Raw genomic sequence first — 19,538 nt, 5'->3', positions numbered from 1 at the left:
GTTAGCATAATTTTGGGTGGAGATATTGCTGGAGGGGCTGTTAGATTGGGACACTTCGACAGTGGGAGTGTTGAGAGAGGAATGTGGTGGTGAAGGATCAGTAGGTAGCGGTGAAGAGGTGGAGAAAGAAAGTGGACGGGTGGACAGGAAACTGGGAGTTGGATTTGGGATTTGAAATGATGGAGGGGTGTAGTTGATAGATTGGAAGGCAGATGAGGTGATGGGTGGAGAAGAGGGTTGGGATAGTGACATATTGGGTGAAGAAGACTGGTGGTAGTGGGCAGGGAGTGGAGGCACAGAAGATGTTGTTGGGAACTGGTATGGGGCTGGATGTTGGCAGGAGACTGGGACGGGGCAAGGGCAGGATGCTGGTATGGGGCAGGATGCAGGTAGTGGCTGGAGTGAGGGACAGTGGCGGGAGGGGGGGCAGGTGCAGGAGGGGGAAGGTGCAGTGGCTTGAGAAGTAACAAGCGCAAGAGTAGAGTGGCACAATTGCATTACTTGCATCTGCTGACCAGGAGATAGCTTATCCATGCACTTGAGTACCGACCAGAAAAAGTGTGGTTCGGTGATTGACTTGCTTCTGAATGCATCCGTAGCAGAAGTGTATGCAACTTGAGAATGCTTTTATTTACCAAATTGAAACCTGCAGCCATTTGCTCAGACAAAACTTTGAGACAGTTCTGGAAGGATGCATTCAGGTGCAAAAACTCGGGTGCATAGCTTTGTACCTGACCCCTCTGGCTCTGCCGCCCCGAAGCCACAGGTGTAGTAGAGGTGGCAGCATCACATGGGTGGGGTAAATGAAAAGCTATATCCTCACCAGCAGATTCATGCAATGCAGCCAGCCAGGATGCTCCAGTGCTGGTGGATGGGACCAAGGGATCAGATGTGAGGGAAGGCTGGGAAGGTGCAGAGGGACCGGGACTGTCGAAGTGTCCGGCGGTGGCGGACTCCTGAGGGATCGCCGCAGAAGGGTTCAACTCTGCTGCAGGCTCCTGAGTGCTGCCAACGGTGCTGTGGAACAAAGAGAAAAGAAAATATAATTAATATATTGATATTGCATGGCCCTGGCTGAAACAGCAAAAGAGGGTTAGACATGTAAAACATTGATTATTAAATGTGGTGAGTAATATTTACCTTCGGCTCACCATCGTTGACCTGAGGAGCGACAGGGCTGGGGCATATTTATATCTGCTCCTGCGTCCTCCAGATCCCCTCAGGGCCCGCATCTCTTTGTTGAACTCCTTCTTGAAGCGAACCCTGATCGATCGCCACCGCTTGACAATCCTCTCACCTGTATAAAAAGGAGAAACACAAATTGGTTAGGATACAACACTTTAAATCCATCAACATAACTGAACTGTGTATAGTTACGTGCTTGATTCTGGGCCCGAACATCGAGATCCCCCCAGTGGTCTACCAGCTGTTTGCAGACTTGCTCCCAGAGCCGACGGGTCACAATGGCATCAAGGTGGAGGCGGACAGCCATTTTCCACAGTGGCTCCCTCTCTCGGATTAGATCGATGAGGAGGTCAATATTTAGCCCAACCTCCTCACCGTCCGAGTCAGGAGCAAGCTGTGAAGCCTGTTGAAAAAAAAAAGAAAAAAAACATTACATTCAAAACAACATTAAGTTCAAATAAAAAAAGTTCAAATAAAAAAAATAAGGAGATGGTTACACGATGATGGCTGCCCACACTCACGTCGATGACCCTGGGAGCCGCTCTGAGGACCTCTGGATCAAGCACCAGAATCAGAAGACAATAAGAAAAAAAAAATGATGCTTTTTATATGTTGTGTGCAGTGTTCTTTTGGTAAGGATCTTTAGAGATTGATAAATACATTAATTAATAAAATATTTATATACAATGCCTACAAGTAGTATTCAACCCCCTGCAGATTTGCAAGATGCAAATAAGTTAGAGCCTTCAAACTTCAAACAAGAGCAGGATTTATTAACAGATGCATAAATCTTACAAACCAAAAAGTTTTGTTGCTCAGTTAAATTTTTATAAATTTTAAACATAAAAGTGTGGGTCAATAATTAATCAACCCCTAGGTTTAATATTTTGAGGAATAACCTTTGTTTGCAATTACAGCTAATAATCGTCTTTTATAAGACCTGATCAGGCCGGCACAGGTCTCTGGAGTTATCTTGGTCCACTCCTCCATGCAGATCTTCTCCAAGTTATCTAGGTTCTTTGGGTGTCTCATGTGGACTTTAATCTTGAGCTCCTTCCACAAGTTTTCAATTGGGTTAAGGTCAGGAGACTGACTAGGCCACTGCAACACCTTGATTTTTTGCCTCTTGAACCAGGCCTTGGTTTTCTTGGCTGTGTGCTTTGGGTCGTTGTCTTGTTGGAAGATGAAATGACGACCCATCTTAAGATCCTTGATGGAGGAGCGGAGGTTCTTGGCCAAAATCTCCAGGTAGGCCGTGCTATCCATCTTCCCATGGATGCGGACCAGATGGGCAGGCCCCTTGGCTGAGAAACAGCCCCACAGCATGATGCTGCCACCACCATGCTTGACTGTAGGGATGGTATTCTTGGGGTCGTATGCAGTGCCATCCAGTCTCCAAACGTCACGTGTGTGGTTGGCACCAAAAATCTCGATCTTGGTCTCATCAGACCAGAGAACCTTGAACCAGTCAGTCTCAGAGTCCTCCAAGTGATCATGAGCAAACTGTAGACGAGCCTTGACATGACGCTTTGAAAGTAAAGGTACCTTACGGGCTCGTCTGGAACGGAGACCATTGCGGTGGAGTACATTACTTATGGTATTGACTGAAACCAATGTCCCCACTGCCATGAGATCTTCCGGGAGCTCCTTCCTTGTTGTCCTTGGGTTAGCCTTGACTCTTCGGACAAGCCTGGCCTCGGCACGGGAGGAAACTTTCAAAGCCTGTCCAGGCCGTGGAAGGCTAACAGTAGTTCCATAAGCCTTCCACTTCCGGATGATGCTCCCAACAGTGGAGACAGGTAGGCCCAACTCCTTGGAAAGGGTTTTATACCCCTTGCCAGCCTTGTGACCCTCCACGATCTTGTCTCTGATGGCCTTGGAATGCTTCTTTGTCTTTCCCATGTTGACCATGTATGAATGCTGTTCACAAGTTTGGGGAGGGTCTTAAATAGTCAGAAAAGGCTGGAAAAAGAGATAATTAATCCAAACATGTGAAGCTCATTGTTCTTTGTGCCTGAACTACTTCTTAATACTTTAGGGGAACCAAACAGAATTCTGGTGGGTTGAGGGGTTGAATAATAAATGACCCTCTGAAAAGACTTTTCACAATTAAAAAAAAAAAATAAACAAAGAAATAACATTCTTTTTTGCTGCAGTGCATTTCACACTTCCAGGCTGATCTACAGTCCAAATGTCACAATGCCAAGTTAATTCCAAATGTGTAAACCTGCTAAATCTGCAGGGGGTTGAATACTACTTGTAGGCACTGTATATACATATAAAAAAAAGATATATGATAGATAGATAGATAAATAGATAGATAGATAGATATGGGACAGATAGATATGGGACAGATAGATATGGGACAGTTAGATATGTGACAGATAGATATGGGACAGATAGATATGGGACAGATAGATAGATAGATAAATAGACAGACAGACAGAAAGACAGACATTCAGACTGAGCAAAAAAAATTATCTCTAAAAACAGAACTTTTATTTACCTCAGTGCACTGCCGACGTTCAGGAGGGCTCCCAGAAGAAGACATGGCTGATATACTCTGCTGGCAGGCAGGCTAGGCTCTCTGCTGGCAGGCTCTTGGCTCTCTGCTGGCAGGCTCTTGGCAGGCAGGCAGGCTAGGCTCTCTGCTGGCAGGCTCTTGGCTCTCTGCTGGCAGGCAGGCTATGCTCTCTGCTGGCAGGCTCTTGGCAGGCAGGCAGGCTTGGCTCTCTGGCTGGCAGGCTCTTGGCAAGCATTCTTGGCTCTCTGGCTGGCAGGCTCTTGGCTCTCTGCTGGCAGGCTCTTGGCAGGCAGGCTAGGCTCTCTGCTAGCAGGCTCTTGGCAGGCAGGCAGGCTTGGCTCTCTGGCTGGCAGGCTCTTGGCAGGCAGGCTTGGCTCTCTGGCTGGCAGTCTCTTGGCTCTCTGCTGGCAGGCTCTTGGCTCTCTGCTGGTAGGCTTTTGGCAGGCAGGCAGGCTAGGCTCTCTGGCTGGCAGGCTCTTGGCAGGCAGGCTCTTGGCTCTCTTGCTGGCAGGCTCTCTATGGCTGGTAATGAATGAGGGCCTCACTGGCATTGTTTACATACGTGTCCTGGGGGCAGGCCAATATGTTCTGAGCATGCTCAGATTAAAAAGCCGGATCAGGTTGCTGGATCCAGCTTTTTCCGGATCCGGCAAATTCCAGCGTCCATAGACATGCATTGTAGGAAAAAGCCGGAAAGGCCGGATCTGCCCTCTCCGGCTTTTTGCCGCAGACAAAAAACTTTACTGTAGATGTTTTTTCCAGATGCCGGAATCGAAATTTTCACCGTATCTGGAAAAAACAGGAAGGAATGTTGGGCCATGCAGCGCAATTCGTCGCTAATACAAGTCAATGGGGAAAAACCGGTTCCTGTTTTTAATTTCGCCATTTCCGTTTTTTCTAAAAATAGCCGTAATGGTTCCAGAATGAAAAAACCTGATGTGTGAAAGTAGCCTTATTTTTAACAGTGGGATAATATTGGAGCAAAAAAATTTGGAAAGAGTAAACCACCTTATCAGCCCCCGAGGAAATGTTCAGCAAACTCTGCACCTTGCCAAATCCAAGTGTTGTGTAACGTACTCACCCTTATTATTTGGCTCCAATTCCAGGTATCCTTACATGACTGCATTTATGCGATTTCAGTACAATACTCACAGTATTACACAAGTGGTTTATTTGGGAAGCGAATATTTTACTTTAATATTTAACTAAGGCAAAACATTAGTGCATCTCCTACAATGAGCAACCTTCAACCACAACAATACTGAGAGATCAAGTATTTTCTATGAATATAGTATTAGAACCTGTGTCTCTCCTTTTATCAGCTTTTTCTGAATTTTAATGGTTTTTAAAAAAATATTTTTCATTAATATCTTTTTAATTACTTACATGGTTTTTACTTCATGGTTTACTGGGTAACACACAGACCTGGTTTATAAATATAAGAAAAACACTTTGTAAAATCTGGGCGTTTTTGCTTGTGCTTTTTCCCCCATTCATTTGAAGGGGTGAAAAACTCCAAAAAAGCTGAAAGAATTGACATGCTGCAGATTTAAAAAAAAAAACAAAAAAAACTTTGATAGTTAAAATCCACAAGGAAAAAATAAGCCATGAGATTTCAGACGTTTTATTTACTTTGCTGGTACTGTAATATACTCCACAGAAAAAAACATACTGTGTGAACAAGCCTCAAGACTAGTAAAGGGCTAAATTAATTGAAAAATAAATAAAATAGAAAACTACAACCCTTCTGCTATTTTGCAATGATGGTCTATCTTCCTACCATTTTAATATTTCTGATGTACAGCACATGTTTTGCCATTTACACATGCAAAATAATAACTGTAATATAAAGTCTAAGTTTGATAAAGACTGGTGAGCTAAAACTTAATATCACATTTGCATCATTATTTACAAATACCTGTACAATCAATATATTGTACTATAAATAGAATATTATTATTATACTCTGATGTACATTTTTTTAAAATTACATTGTGGTACCAAGTTAGCAAAAAAAAAAAAAATCGATGTACATTTAGACCCCAAAAGGATAAAAGCATTCTAAGGCCACGTTCACACTACTGATTTTCTCTCATTCTAGAAGATCTGAGTTTGATCTGATTTTCTCAGATGCGGAAAAAAATGTCTTAATTTCGTCTGTCCATGAAAATTGGACCAAACTCGGCTGCTATCTGCACAGACCCATAGACATGAACGGCCGAGTGTGATCTTTTAATCAGATGCGGTGATCTTTTTCTTGGATGGACCCGGTCCGAGGTAAAAAAAAAATTGGACATGTGCCGGAAAAATGCTATCAATCAAAATGACGAATAGTACTCGTCAGATTTTTACAATAAGAAGACCCTCCCCTAAGAATGATGCCTTTATTGGCTAATCAGAAAAATTATATTTGCAAGCTATATGTCTGAGTAATTCCTTTGTAAAGTTGTCTGATGAAGAACCCTCTGCTCTCTGAAAACTTCAAATATGTTTTTTCTGGTTAGCCAACAAAGGTATCACTCCTAGAACGCTTTTGCCTTTTTTACATTATTATACCAGTGTTATACCCATATTTATCATATATTACTGTATCATATATTACTTTCTTGTGCATTCTGCATTTACTCTAAGACTGAGTAGATAAAAACTTCTAAAGTTAAAGTTTCCACAGTCAAATATTTAAATAAGTTGAATATCTGCACAAATACAATTGAATTCTTACCTTTGAGACTAAAAATCCATATGCATAGTCTAGAAGTTTCTGAGGGTATTCAAGTTCTTCGGAGGAGCACATGTTGGTGTGATGATGTGCAACAGCTCAGTCGGCTTTTATAAGCTGCTTTCCAACTGAGAGGTGTTACTCCAGAGGACTTAGCAGGGCTCAGACAATTGCTTTCTCATCTGACCTACTTACCGGTGCTTCTCACAAAATTAGAAAATCATCAAAAAGTTAATTTATTTCAGTTCTTCAAAATAAAAAGTGAAACTCATATCTTATATACTGTATAGTCATTACAGAGTGATCTATTTCAAGTGTTTATTTCTTATAATGTTGATGATTATGGCTTACAGCCAATGAAAACCCAAAAGTCATTATCTCAGTAAATTAGAATACTTTATACACCAGCTTGAAAAATGTTTTAGAATCCGAAATGTTGGCCTACTGAAATGTATGCTCAGTAGTGTTGAGCATTCCGATACTGCAAGTATCGGGTATCGGCCGATACTTGCTGTGTCGGAATTTCCGATACCGAGATCCGATACTTTTGTGGTATCGGGTATCGGGTATCGCAACAACATTAATGTAATAATGTGTAAAAAAGAGAATTAAAATAAAAAATATCGCTATACTCACCTGTCCGACGCAGCCGGGACCTCAGCGAGGGAACCGGCAGCGTTGTTTGTTTAAATTTCGCGCTTTTACTTGGTTACGTGAAGTCCCGGCTTGTGATTGGTCAGGGCGGCCATGTTGCCGGGACGCGGACCAATCACAGCAAGCCGTGACGAAATTACGTCACGGCTTGCTGTGATTGGTCCGCGTCCCGGCAACATGGCCGCCATTAACCAATCACAAGCCGTGACGTCACGGGAGGCTGGACATGCGCGTATTTTGAAAAGCGCGCGTGTCCAGCCTCCAGTGACGTCCCGGCAACATGGCCGCCATTAACCAATCACAAGCCGGGACGTCACGGGAGGCTGGACATGCGCGTATTTTGAAAAGCGCGCGTGTCCAGCCTCCAGTGACGTCCCGGCAACATGGCCGCCATTAACCAATCACAAGCCGGGACGTCACGGGAGGCTGGACATGCGCGTATTTTGAAAAGCGCGCGTGTCCAGCCTCCAGTGACGTCCCGGCAACATGGCCGCCATTAACCAATCACAAGCCGGGACGTCACGGGAGGCTGGACATGCGCGTATTTTGAAAAGCGCGCGTGTCCAGCCTCCAGTGACGTCCCGGCAACATGGCCGCCATTAACCAATCACAAGCCGGGACGTCACGGGAGGCTGGACATGCGCGTATTTTGAAAAGCGCGCGTGTCCAGCCTCCAGTGACGTCCCGGCAACATGGCCGCCATTAACCAATCACAAGCCGGGATGTCACTGGAGGCTGGACACGCGCGCTTTTCAAAATATGCGCATGTCCAGCCTCCCGTGACGTCACGGCTTGTGATTGGTTAATGGCGGCCATGTTGCCGGGACGCGGACCAATCACAGCAAGCCGTGACGTAATTTCGTCACGGCTTGCTGTGATTGGTCCGCGTCCCGGCAACATGGCCGCCCTGACCAATCACAAGCCGGGACTTCACGTAACCAAGTAAAAGCGCGAATTTTAAACAAACAACGCTGCCGGTTCCCTCGCTGAGGTCCCGGCTGCGTCGGACAGGTGAGTATAGCAATATTTTTTATTTTAATTCTTTATTTTACACATTAATATGGTTCCCAGGGCCTGAAGGAGAGTTTCCTCTCCTTCAGACCCTGGGAACCATCAGGAATACCGTCCGATACTTGAGTCCCATTGACTTGTATTGGTATCGGGTATCGGTATCGGATTGGATCCGATACTTTGCCGGTATCGGCCGATACTTTCCGATACCGATACTTTCAAGTATCGGACGGTATCGCTCAACACTAATGCTCAGTAAATGCACTCAATACTTGCATCAATCACTGCATCAATGTGACGTGGCATGGAGTCGATCAGTCTGTGGCACTGCTGAGGTGTTATGGAAGCCCAGGTTGCTTTAATAACAGCCTTCAGCTCGTCTGCATTGTAGGGTCTCATGTCTAATCTTCCTCTTGACAATACCCCACAGATTCTGCATGGGGTTAAGGTAAGGAAGTTTGTTGTCCAATCAAGAACAGTGATACTGTTGTTTTTAAACCAGTTATTGGTACTTTTGGCAGTGTGGACAGGTGCCAAGTCCTGCTGGAGAATTAAATTTCCATCTCCAAAATGCTTTTCGGCAGAGGGAAGCATGAAGTGCTCTAAAATTTCCTGATAGACCGCTGTTCTGACTTTGGTCTTGATAAAACACAGTAAACCTACACCAGCAGATGACATAGCTCCCCAAACCATCACTGATTGTGGAAAGTTCACACTAGACCTAAAGCAGCTTGGATTGTGTGCCTCTCCACTCTTCCTCCAGACACTGGGACCTTGATTTCCAAATGAAATGCAAACTTTCCTTTCCTTGTTGAGTGCGTCAGTGACTGTCTTCTGGATATCTGTCAAGTCAGCAGTCTTCCCCATGATTGTGGAGCCTAGTAAAACAGACTAAGGGACCTTTTTAAACGCTTAGGAAGCCTTTGTAGGTGTTTTGTGCTAATTATTCTAACTGAGAATATCACTTTTGGGTTTTCATTGGCTGTAAGCCATAATACTCAACAGTAACAGAAAAAAAAACACTTGAAATAGATCACTCGGTTTGTAATGTCTCTATATAATATATGAGTTTCACTTTTTGTATTGAAGAACTGAAATAAATTAACTTTTTGATGATAATCTAATTTTGTGAGAAGCACCCGTATGAGGCTCTTAGAGCCATAAGAACCTTCAGCATATGGAATATACAAATTACTTCATTACTTTTACTTGAATTAATTTACAGTCAAATTATAACTGCATGCCAAGCATTACTGACTACATAAGGTGCATTCAGATGTGCTGGTTTTGTGACAATTTTCTGCAGCAGTTGTTTTAGTAATACTTTACCTAATTTTTTTCATTTTGAATAAGACATATCATTTTTTTCCTGATGTAAACTGGTTTTACTATAGGGAAAATGTGTCTGGTTCCATACAAGGAACTCTACCACAAGGAGATATATCTGACTGAGAAAACGATGAGTTTAGGAAGGTGGTGAGAGGGATAAACTTTGTAACTTGTGCAAATGGCTTTTACATACCCAGGACTCTGATTCCAGATGTGTGCTGAATTCTTTCAATGTTCAGTTCAGACTACGATCGCCAAATTTGCAATGTTTGCCTATTAATTCGTCGAACCTAACCAAATCCTATTCAGGTCAACAGGCGGCAAAAACAAATGCAAGCCCAACACCTTATAACGGCCCCAAATGCTGCCAAAACTCATCAAATGAGAGACAGTTACCAGGAATATGGCCCCAATTCGCCCACAGTGCAAATTTTAGCATGGAATTGCAGCAATCAGACAGGCATGAGGTATCGGGGTCTGGGTCAGCATTTACAGCTTTCAATTGAACGTCACAGTAAGCAAGGTGTGTGAGAGATCGGTGTAGGCCCCCTTTGCAGCAACATGCAACACCTCAACCTGCTTTCATGCTGAGCCACACTTATGTGGCACAAATATCTATTTTGTAGACTACCATTGTCAGAAAAAGTTAAGGATAGAAACACAGGTACTTGAGTCCAAGAAAGTGGAGGCTTGATGATTTTGAAAGCATACTGCTACAGGCAACACGCATGAAGGAGACCCAACCAGAAGTGTTCACATTTCCAAAAATTATTGGCAGACACTACCAAAGTGGCATCGATTTCACCACAGTAGAAATAGTAGAATAGGGACCGACAGGTCTTCCACTACCTCCAATACAGCAGGTGGACCCCCAACCAGGACTGTTCAATTTAAACAAATGAGGGCCTTACACCACAGAAGTGGCATCAATTTAATTAGAGAAAAAATAGTATAATAGGGACTGACATGTCTTCCCCTACACCCAATCCAGCAGATGGACACCCAACTAGGAGTGTTTACAGAGGGCCTTACACCACAAAAGTGGCATCAATTTCACAAGATTAGAAAAAGTATAATAGGGACCGACAGGTCTTCCGCTACACCCAATCCAACAGATGGACACTAGTGTTGAGCGATACCATCCGATATTCAAAAGTATCGGTATCAGATTGGATCGGCCGATATTAGAAAAATATCGGATATCGCCGATACCGATACCCGATACCAATGCAAGTCAATGGGACCAAAATATCGGAATTAAAATAAACCCTTTCTTTCCTTGTAGGTTCATTCTACATGAAGGAAAACAACTAAGTATAATGTAGGATGTATTGGGGGAGGTGGAGGAGACATTAAAGGCATAGAGGTTTAGACCAATCAAATGGAATTGCAGGAATTAAATTTTTTTTTAAGACGTTCAGAGTTACAAAGATATTGACTATGTTAAGATTTTTTATATTTTGTCAGATATTGATGTTTCACTAATTCCATGCTCTTCACCTTCTTTTTTACTTCTTTGACACTTTCTTCTTCATCATCCTCAGCAGCAGCATCTTTTACATCTACTTCTTCTTCACCTTATTCATCTTCTTCTTCACCTTCTTCCTATTATTCTTTTTTGTTACATTCTTCATATTGTTTTTATTAAACTATTATTCTTCTTCATATTCTACTTCTTCATCATATTCTTATTTGTGACAGGCATTCCTGTAGTTGTTATCTATAAAAGTTTGAAGATTACACCTTCCGTTCTGCCTGTCACAAAAGAGTTACAACAGGATTTGTCCGCGTTCAGTTTGGCCTGCAGCAGCAGGCTTTTTCCAGGGGCGCCACGAGGAGGAACGGACTCACCCCCCTACACTGCTTAGTCTTCTTCTGCTTATAATTTAGATAATATCTTTTGCTTTGATGTTTAGTTTTATGCTTAATGTTCTTCTGCTCTTTGTTCTGCAGCTTATTGTTCTTCTGCTTCTCGGTCTTCAGGGTCGTTGTCTCCAGGGTCATCATGTCCAGGTTCGTCGTCTCCGGGGTCATCGTCGTCTTCGGGGTGGTCTTCAGGGTCTTCGTCTCAGGGGTCGTCGTCTCTGGGGTCGTCGTCTTAGGGGTGGTCTTCAGGGTCATCATCTTCAGGGTCTTGTACTTGGAAATGTAGCAGAAGGTATAAGAAGGATGAGGAAATGCCGAGAACCAGCTGACAGTACTGGAACCCGGATGGCTACCCGAAGGTCCAAGAGCCAATGGAACTACCGAGGACCAGCTGACGGTACTGGAACCGGTTACTAAGCAGCAGGTACCTGTGCCAGAAAGCACTACCAAGGACCACCTGACGTTGGTGGAACTCGGATTCCCAGTAGGAGGCACCTAAGCCAAAGGCTCTGCCCGGAACCAGCTGACAGTACTGGAACCAGGATGGGGAACAGAAGGTATAAGAGCCAAAGACACTGCCGAGAACCAGCTGACGATACTGGAACCCGGATGGCTACCGGAAGGTCCAAGAGCCAATGGAACTACCAAGGACCAGCTGACGGTACTGGAACCCGGTTACTAAGCAGGAGGTACCCGTGCCAGAAAGCACTACCAAGGACCACCTGACATTGGTGGAACTCGGATACCCAGAAGGAGGCACCTAAGCCATAGGCTCTGCCTGGAACCAGCTGACGGTACTGGAACTAGGATGGGGAGCAGAAGGTATAAGAGCCAAAGACACTGCCGAGAACCAGCTGACGGTACTGGAACCCAGATGGGTAGCCGAAGGTACAAGAGCCAATGGAACTACTGAGGACCAGCTGACATTACTGGAACCCGGTTACTAAACAGGAGGTACCCGTGCCAGAAAGCACTACCAAGGACCACCTGATGTTGGTGGAACTCGGATACCCAGATGGAGGCACCTAAGCCAAAGGGTCTGCCCAGAACCAGCTGACGGTACTGGAACCAGGGGGACCTTTTCAAGATTGTCTTCCTAAGAACCAGCAAATCGTGCTGGAACTCAGATAGGCAGCAGAAGGTCCACAGGAAAAACAAAAGTTGCTAGACCACGAGCCGGCCGTAGTTACTGAAAATCCACAGTCCTACAGGGGGAGCTTGTCCTATTGGCACTGCGGAACCAGTCTTGATTGCCAGTTCCTGAAGCCCACATAGGAAGCACCAAAACTGCAGGCACCAAAGAGACGGCTAACCCAACCGCAACATGACAGGACAATGTATTGGAGGCAAAGTGACCTTGACACTACCCGGAAACAGCTGGCGTGCTGGAACCAGGCTGGGCAGGAGGGAGTACTCGTGCCAAAGACACTTCAGAGCAGCAACTGGCGGTGTTGGAGCCCAGGGATTACATGACAAACAGAGTGTAGGCTGAGGCCTAATTGGAGCAAGTTGAAAGGGAACCTTTAACCCCCCCAGGCGTTAGCAACTAGAAGAGCCCCTTGTTCAGCAGTAGTGCTGCACAAGGAAAAGGTGGCTCTTTTAATTATGCTCCTTGCACACGCTGAACGAAACACTTTTAAAATTTGGCCCCTCATACCATGAAATCGTCACGGAGGTGGGACTTTCCTTTTTAATGAGACGCAGCACAGCTGTCATTCATACCCCCTTGGCACCGGGCGCAGCCTCCTGAGCATTGCTTGTTTGTGTACTGGAGTCTGCGCTGTTATGTTATCCCTTGGCCATGCGCAGTTTGCGCTGCCCGTCTTCTGACATCATTTGGTGTCAGGCTGACTGCGCCTGTGCGGCCGCACTGCCCGAGATCCCGCCTCGCAGTGTCTTCTGATTTAATCACACTGCGGGCCTGGGATTCATGGGCATGCACAGTGCATATCTTCGCTTCTCACTCATCTCCTTCCGCCTTCTTCAGACTGTGCGGCGTCACGGCCATGGCATGTGATTAGGGATCAGCTGACGCCACACAGTCTGAAGAAGGCGTAAGGACATGAGTGAGAGGCGAAGATATTTACTGCACAAGGCCATGAATCCCAGCCCAGCAGCGTGAATAAATCAGAAGACACTGCGGGGCTGGGATTCATGGGCATGCGCAGTGCATATCTTCGCCTCTCACTCATCTCCTTCCACCTTCTTTAGACTCTGCGGCGTCACGGCCGTGGCATGTGATTAGGGATCAGCTGACACCGCACAGTCTGAAGAAGGCGTAAGGACATGAGTGAGAGGTAAAGATATTTACTGCGCAAGGCAATGAATCCCAGCCCTGCAGTGTGAATAAATCAGAAGACACTCCGGGGCATGATCTCGGGCAGCACGACCGCACAGGCACAGTCAGGCTGACATGAAATGATGTCAGAAGATGGGCAGTGCTAACTGCGCATGGCCAAGGGATAACATAACAGCGCAGACTCCGGTACACAAACAAGCAACGCTCAGGAGGCTGCACCCGGCGCCAAGGTGGTATGAATGACAGCTGTGCTGCGTCTCATTAAGAAGGAAAGTCCCGCCTCCGTGACGGTTTCACGGTATGAGGGGTGTTGTGAATTCTGCTTTTGGGCTCCCTCCTGTGGTTGTAGGTGGTAATGCAGTTGCCCCTGAGTTGCAGTCCTGGTCAGTTGTATCTGCTGATTGCAGTTCTGACTGGGGTATTTAGGCGTGCAGGATTCATTAGTCCTTGCCAGTTGTCAATTGTTGTTGGGAGGTGTTGGACCTCTGCTTGGTTCCTCCTGCCTTTCTGCCAAATCAGCAAAGATAAGTGTCTGGGTTTTTTTTCCTGTGGCACACATGCTATGTGCTTCACAATTCAGTGCTATTCTTTGTGTTTTCTTGTCCAGCTTAGATTGTGTCAGTATTTTATCAGTCTTGTTGGATTCTCTGGAGTGGCAGATATACATTCCATGTCTTTAGTTAGATTGTGGAACTTTTTGTATTATCTGCTGTGGATATTTTTGGAAGGGTTTTAATACTGACTGCCTAGTAATCTGTCCTATCCTTTCCTATTTAGCTAGAGTGGCCTCTTTTGCTAAATCCTGTTTTCTACCTGCATGTGTCTATTCTTCTCCTACTCACAGTCATTATTCGTGGGGGGCTGCCTATCCTTTGGGGGTCTGCTCTGAGGCAAGGTAGCATTCCTATTTCCATCTATAGGGGTATTTAGTCCTCCCGCTGTGTCGAGGTGTCTAGGGTATGTTAGGCACACCCCACGCCTACTTCTAGTTGCGGTGTTAGTTCAGAATTTGCGGTCAGTACAGGTTCCACCGACTCCAGAGAAAGTTTCATGCGGCTCCAAGGTCACCAGATCATAACAGTACAACTGGCCCATAATGAGTTAAATGCATCTCAGAAGAAGGGAAGAAAGGTGTTGAGCCATTTTTTTTCTGTAGTCTGTTTTGTCTTTTCTTCCCTCTTTATTTATGGGTGGCTGAGGAGTCTTGTGCCAGCATGGATGTTCAGGAATTAGCTTCTCGTGTAGACCAGCTTGCTGCTAGGGTACAGGGTATTTCTGATTATATTGTTCAGACTCCTCCTTTAGAGCCAAAGATTCCTACTCCTGATTTGTTTTTTGGTGATAGGTCCAAATTTTTGGGTTTTAAAAACAATTGTAAACTGTTTTTTGCTCTGAGACCTCGATCCTCTGGTGATTCCATTCAGCAGGTAAAAATTGTCATCTCCCTGCTGCGTGGCGATCCACAGGATTGGGCATTTTCCCTGGAATCAGGGAATCCGGCCTTGTTTAATGTAGATTCCTTTTTTCAGGCTTTAGGATTATTATATGATGAACCGAATTCTGTGGATCAAGCGGAGAAAACCTTGTTGGCCCTGTCTCAGGGTCAAGAGGCGGCAGAATTGTATTGTCAGAAATTTAGAAAATGGTCTGTGTTGACTAAATGGAATGATGATGCTTTGGCGGCAATTTTCAGAAAGGGTCTTTCTGAATCCGTTAAAGATGTTATGGTGGGGTTTCCCACGCCTTCTGGTCTGAGTGATTCTATGTCTCTGGCCACTCAGATTGATCGGCGCTTGCGGAAGCGTCAAACTGTGCGCGCTGTGGCGTCGTCCTTAGAGCAAAGTCATTGTGGCGACGCTTCTCATGTCATTTCAGTCTGCCCTGAAGTCGGTGTCCTTGATCTGCTCATTGTCATCATTTTCTGTCATGGCATTTGTGGATTCAGGCGCCGCCTTGAACTTAATGGATTTTGAGTTTGCAAGGCGTTGTTGTTTTCCCTTGCAGCCTTTGCAGAACCCTATTCCTTTAAGGGGGATTGATGCTACACCTTTGGCTAAAAATAAGCCCCAGTTTTGGACACAGGTGACCATGCACATGGCGCAAGCCCATCAGGAAGATTGTCGATTTCTGGTGTTGCATAATTTGCATGATGTTATCGTGCTGGGTTTCCCGTGGTTGCAGGTACATAATCCTGTGTTGGATTGGAAATCTATGTCTGTGACTAGTTGGGGATGTCAGGGGGTTCATAATGATGTTCCTTTGATGTCAATCTCCTCTTCTTCCTCTTCTGAAATTCCAGAGTTTTTGTCTGATTTTCAGGATGTATTCGATGAGCCCAAGTCCAGTTCCCTTCCACCGCATAGGGACTGTGATTGTGCGATTGACTTGATTCCAGGCAGTAAGTTTCCTAAGGGCCGACTTTTCAACCTGTCTGTTCCTGAACATACCGCCATGCGGAGTTATGTTAAGGAGTCTTTGGAGAAAGGGCATATTCGGCCATCTTCTTCACCGTTGGGAGCAGGTTTTTTTTTGTTGCTAAGAAGGATGGCCCCTTGAGACCTTGTATTGATTATCGCCTCTTGAATAAGATCACGGTCAAGTTTCAATACCCTTTACCTTTGCTTTTCGATTTGTTTGCTAGGATTAAGGGGGCTAGTTGGTTTACGAAGATTGACCTTCGGGGGGCATATAATCTTGTTCGTATTAAGCAGGGTGATGAATGGAAAACTGCATTTAATACGCCCCAAGGCCATTTTGAATACCTTGTGATGCCATTCGGGCTCACTAATGCTCCATCTGTTTTTCAATCCATCATGCATGATATCTTCCGGACTTATGTTGATAAATTCTTGATTGTATATTTGGACGATATTTTGATTTTTTCCGATGATTGGAAGTCTCATGTGGAACAGGTCAGGATGGTATTTCAGATCCTTCGTGACAATGCCTTGTTTGTGAAGGGGTCTAAGTGTCTCTTTGGGGTGCAGAAGGTTTCTTTTTTGGGCTTTTTTTTTTCTCCCTCATCTATGGAGATGGATCCGGTTAAGGTTAAGGCCATTCATGATTGGATTCAACCCACATCCGTGAAGAGCCTTCAGAAATTTTAGGGTTTTGCAAATTTTTATCGCCGTTTCATTGCTAACTTCTCCAGCGTGGTTAAACCCTTGACTGATTTGACGAAAAAAGGCGCTGATGTGGCGAATTGGTCCTCTGCGGCTGTCTCTGCCTTTCAGGAGCTAAAAAGCCGATTTACTTCTGCTCCGGTGTTGCGCCAACCAGATGTTTCTCTTCCATTTCAGGTTGAGATTGATGCTTCTGAGATTGGGGCAGGGGCCGTTTTGTCTCAGAGGGATTCTGTTGGTTCTTTGATGAAACCGTGTGCCTTCTTCTCCCGCAAGTTTTCGCCTGCTGAACGCAATTATGATGTCGGCAATCGGGAGTTGTTGGCTATGAATTGGGCGTTTGAGGAGTGGCAACATTGGCTTGAGGGAGCTAAGCACCGTATTGTGGTCCTGACCGATCATAGGAATTTGATTTACCTCGAGTCTGCCAAACGGCTGAGTCCTAGACAGGCTCGATGGTCCTTGTTTTTTTCCCGTTTTGATTTCGTGGTTTCGCATCTTCCTGGTTCTAAGAATAATAAGGCTGATGCCCTTTCTAGGAGTTTTTTGCCTGATTCTCCTGAGGTCCTTGAACCGGTCGGCATTCTGAAAGAAGGGGTGGTCCTTTCTGCCATTTCCCCTGATTTACGGCGGGTTCTTCAGGAATTTCAGGCTGATAGACCTGACCGCTGTCCTGTGGGGAAATTGTTTGTTCCTGACAGATGGACTAGTAGAGTGATTTCTGAGGTCCACTGTTCTGTGTTGGCTGGTCATCCCGGTATTTTTGGTACCAGAGATTTGGTTGGTAGGTCCCTTTGGTGGCCTTCGTTGTCACGTGATGTGCGTTCTTTTGTGCAGTCCTGTGGGACTTGTGCGTGGGCCAAGCCTTGTTGTTCCTGTGCTAGTGGGTTACTTTTGCCATTGCCGGTCCCTGAGAGGCCCTGGACTCATATTTCTATGGATTTTATTTCTGATCTTCCGGTTTCCCAGAGGATGTCTGTTATCTGGGTTGTTTGTGACCGGTTTTCTAAGATGGTTCATTTGGTGCCTTTGCCTAAATTGCCTTCCTCTTCAGAGTTGGTTCCGTTGTTTTTTCAGCATGTGGTTCGTTTGCATGGTATTCCGGAGAATATTGTGTCCGACAGAGGTTCCCAGTTTGTTTCTAGGTTTTGGCGGGCCTTTTGTGCTAGGCTGGGCATTGATTTGTCTTTTTCTTCTGCATTTCATCCTCAGACAAATGGCCAGACCGAGTGAACTAATCAGACTTTGGAGACTTATTTGAGATGGTTTGTGTCTGCCGATCAGGATAATTGGGTGGCCTTTTTGCCATTGGCCGAGTTTGCCCTTAATAATCGGGCTAGTTCGGCTACTTTGGTTTCGCCTTTTTTTTGTAATTTTGGTTTTCATCCTCGTTTTTCTTCTGGGAAGGTTGAGCCTTCTGACTGTCCTGGTGTGGATTCTGTGGTTGACAGGTTGCAGCAGATTTGGGCTCATGTGGTGGACAATTTGGTGTTGTCTCAGGAGGAGGCCCAAGGTTTTGCTAACCATCGTCGGTGTGTTGGTTCCCGGCTTCAGGTTGGGGATTTGGTTTGGTTGTCTTCCCGCCATGTTCCTATGAAGGTCTCTTCCCCTAAGTTTAAGCCTCGGTTTATTGGTCCTTATAGGATTTCTGAGATTATTAATCCGGTGTCTTTTCGATTGGCGCTTCCGGCCTCTTTTGCTATCCATAATGTCTTCCATAGATCTTTATTGCGGAAATATGTGGTGCCCGTTGTTCCCTCTGTTGATCCTCCGTCCCCTGTTTTGGTTGATGGGGAGTTGGAGTATGTGGATGAGAAGATTTTGGATTCTCGTTTTTCGAGGCGGAGGATTCAGTACCTTGTCAAATGGAAGGGTTATGGCCAGGAGGATAATTCTTGGGTTTTTGCTTCTGATGTCCATGCTGCTGATTTGGTTCATGCTTTTCATCTGGCTCGTCCTGATCGGCCTGGGGGCTCTGGTGAGGGTTCGGTGACCCCTCTTCAAGGGGGGGTACTGTTGTGAATTCTGCTTTTGGGCTCCCTCCTGTGGTTGTAGGTGGTAATGCAGTTGCCCCTGAGTTGCAGTCCTGGTCAGCTGTATCTGCTGATTGCAGTTCTGACTGGGGTATTTAGGCGTGCAGGATTCATTAGTCCTTGCCAGTTGTCAATTGTTGTTGGGAGGTGTTGGACCTCTGCTTGGTTCCTCCTGCCTTTCTGCCAAATCAGCAAAGATAAGTGTCTGTTTTTTTTTTCCTGTGGCACACATGCTATGTGCTTCACAATTCAGTGCTATTCTTTGTGTTTTCTTGTCCAGCTTAGATTGTGTCAGTATTTTATCAGTCTTGTTGGATTCTCTGGAGTGGCAGATATACATTCCATGTCTTTAGTTAGATTGTGGAACTTTTTGTATTATCTGCTGTGGATATTTTTGGAAGGGTTTTAATACTGACAGCCTAGTAATCTGTCCTATCCTTTCCTATTTAGCTAGAGTGGCCTCTTTTGCTAAATCCTGTTTTCTACCTGCGTGTGTCTATTCTTCTCCTACTCACAGTCATTATTCGTGGGGGGCTGCCTATCCTTTGGGGGTCTGCTCTGAGAAAAGTGTTGTGAATTTGGTTTCTGGGCTCCCCCGGTGGTTACTGGTGGTACTGAACCTGTGTGCTTCATCTCCTCTGTTCACCTGTTTCCATCAGGATGTGGGAGTTTCTATTTAGCCTTGCTCCTCAGTCATTTCTATGCCGGCCAACAATGTTACCAGAAGCCTTTCTGTTGCATGTTCCTGCTCCTAGACTACTATCAGCTAAGTTGGACTTGTAGTCCTAAGATTGTT

General features: G+C 45.3%; 1 protein-coding gene across 3 annotated transcripts in view; it reads right to left on the bottom strand.

Annotated features, from left to right (window-relative positions):
• Positions 1 to 6,564, bottom strand: part of LOC143815470 (acetylserotonin O-methyltransferase-like) — a 201,420-nt gene extending 194,856 nt beyond the window's left edge. For all 3 annotated transcript variants that reach the window (XM_077294687.1, XM_077294688.1, XM_077294689.1), the window contains exon 1: positions 6,432 to 6,564. In XM_077294687.1, coding sequence (XP_077150802.1) covers positions 6,432 to 6,503 — 72 coding nt within the window. In that variant the 5' untranslated portion in view covers positions 6,504 to 6,564. The remainder of the gene's footprint in view (positions 1 to 6,431) is intronic.
• Positions 6,565 to 19,538: the final 12,974 nt, after the last annotated feature.

Source organism: Ranitomeya variabilis, chromosome 3 (genome assembly GCF_051348905.1).
Source record: "Ranitomeya variabilis isolate aRanVar5 chromosome 3, aRanVar5.hap1, whole genome shotgun sequence".
Lineage (NCBI taxonomy): Eukaryota > Metazoa > Chordata > Amphibia > Anura > Dendrobatidae > Ranitomeya > Ranitomeya variabilis.
The sequence above is the reverse complement of the archived record's forward strand: the minus strand, read 5'-3'. Positions and strand labels throughout refer to the sequence as shown.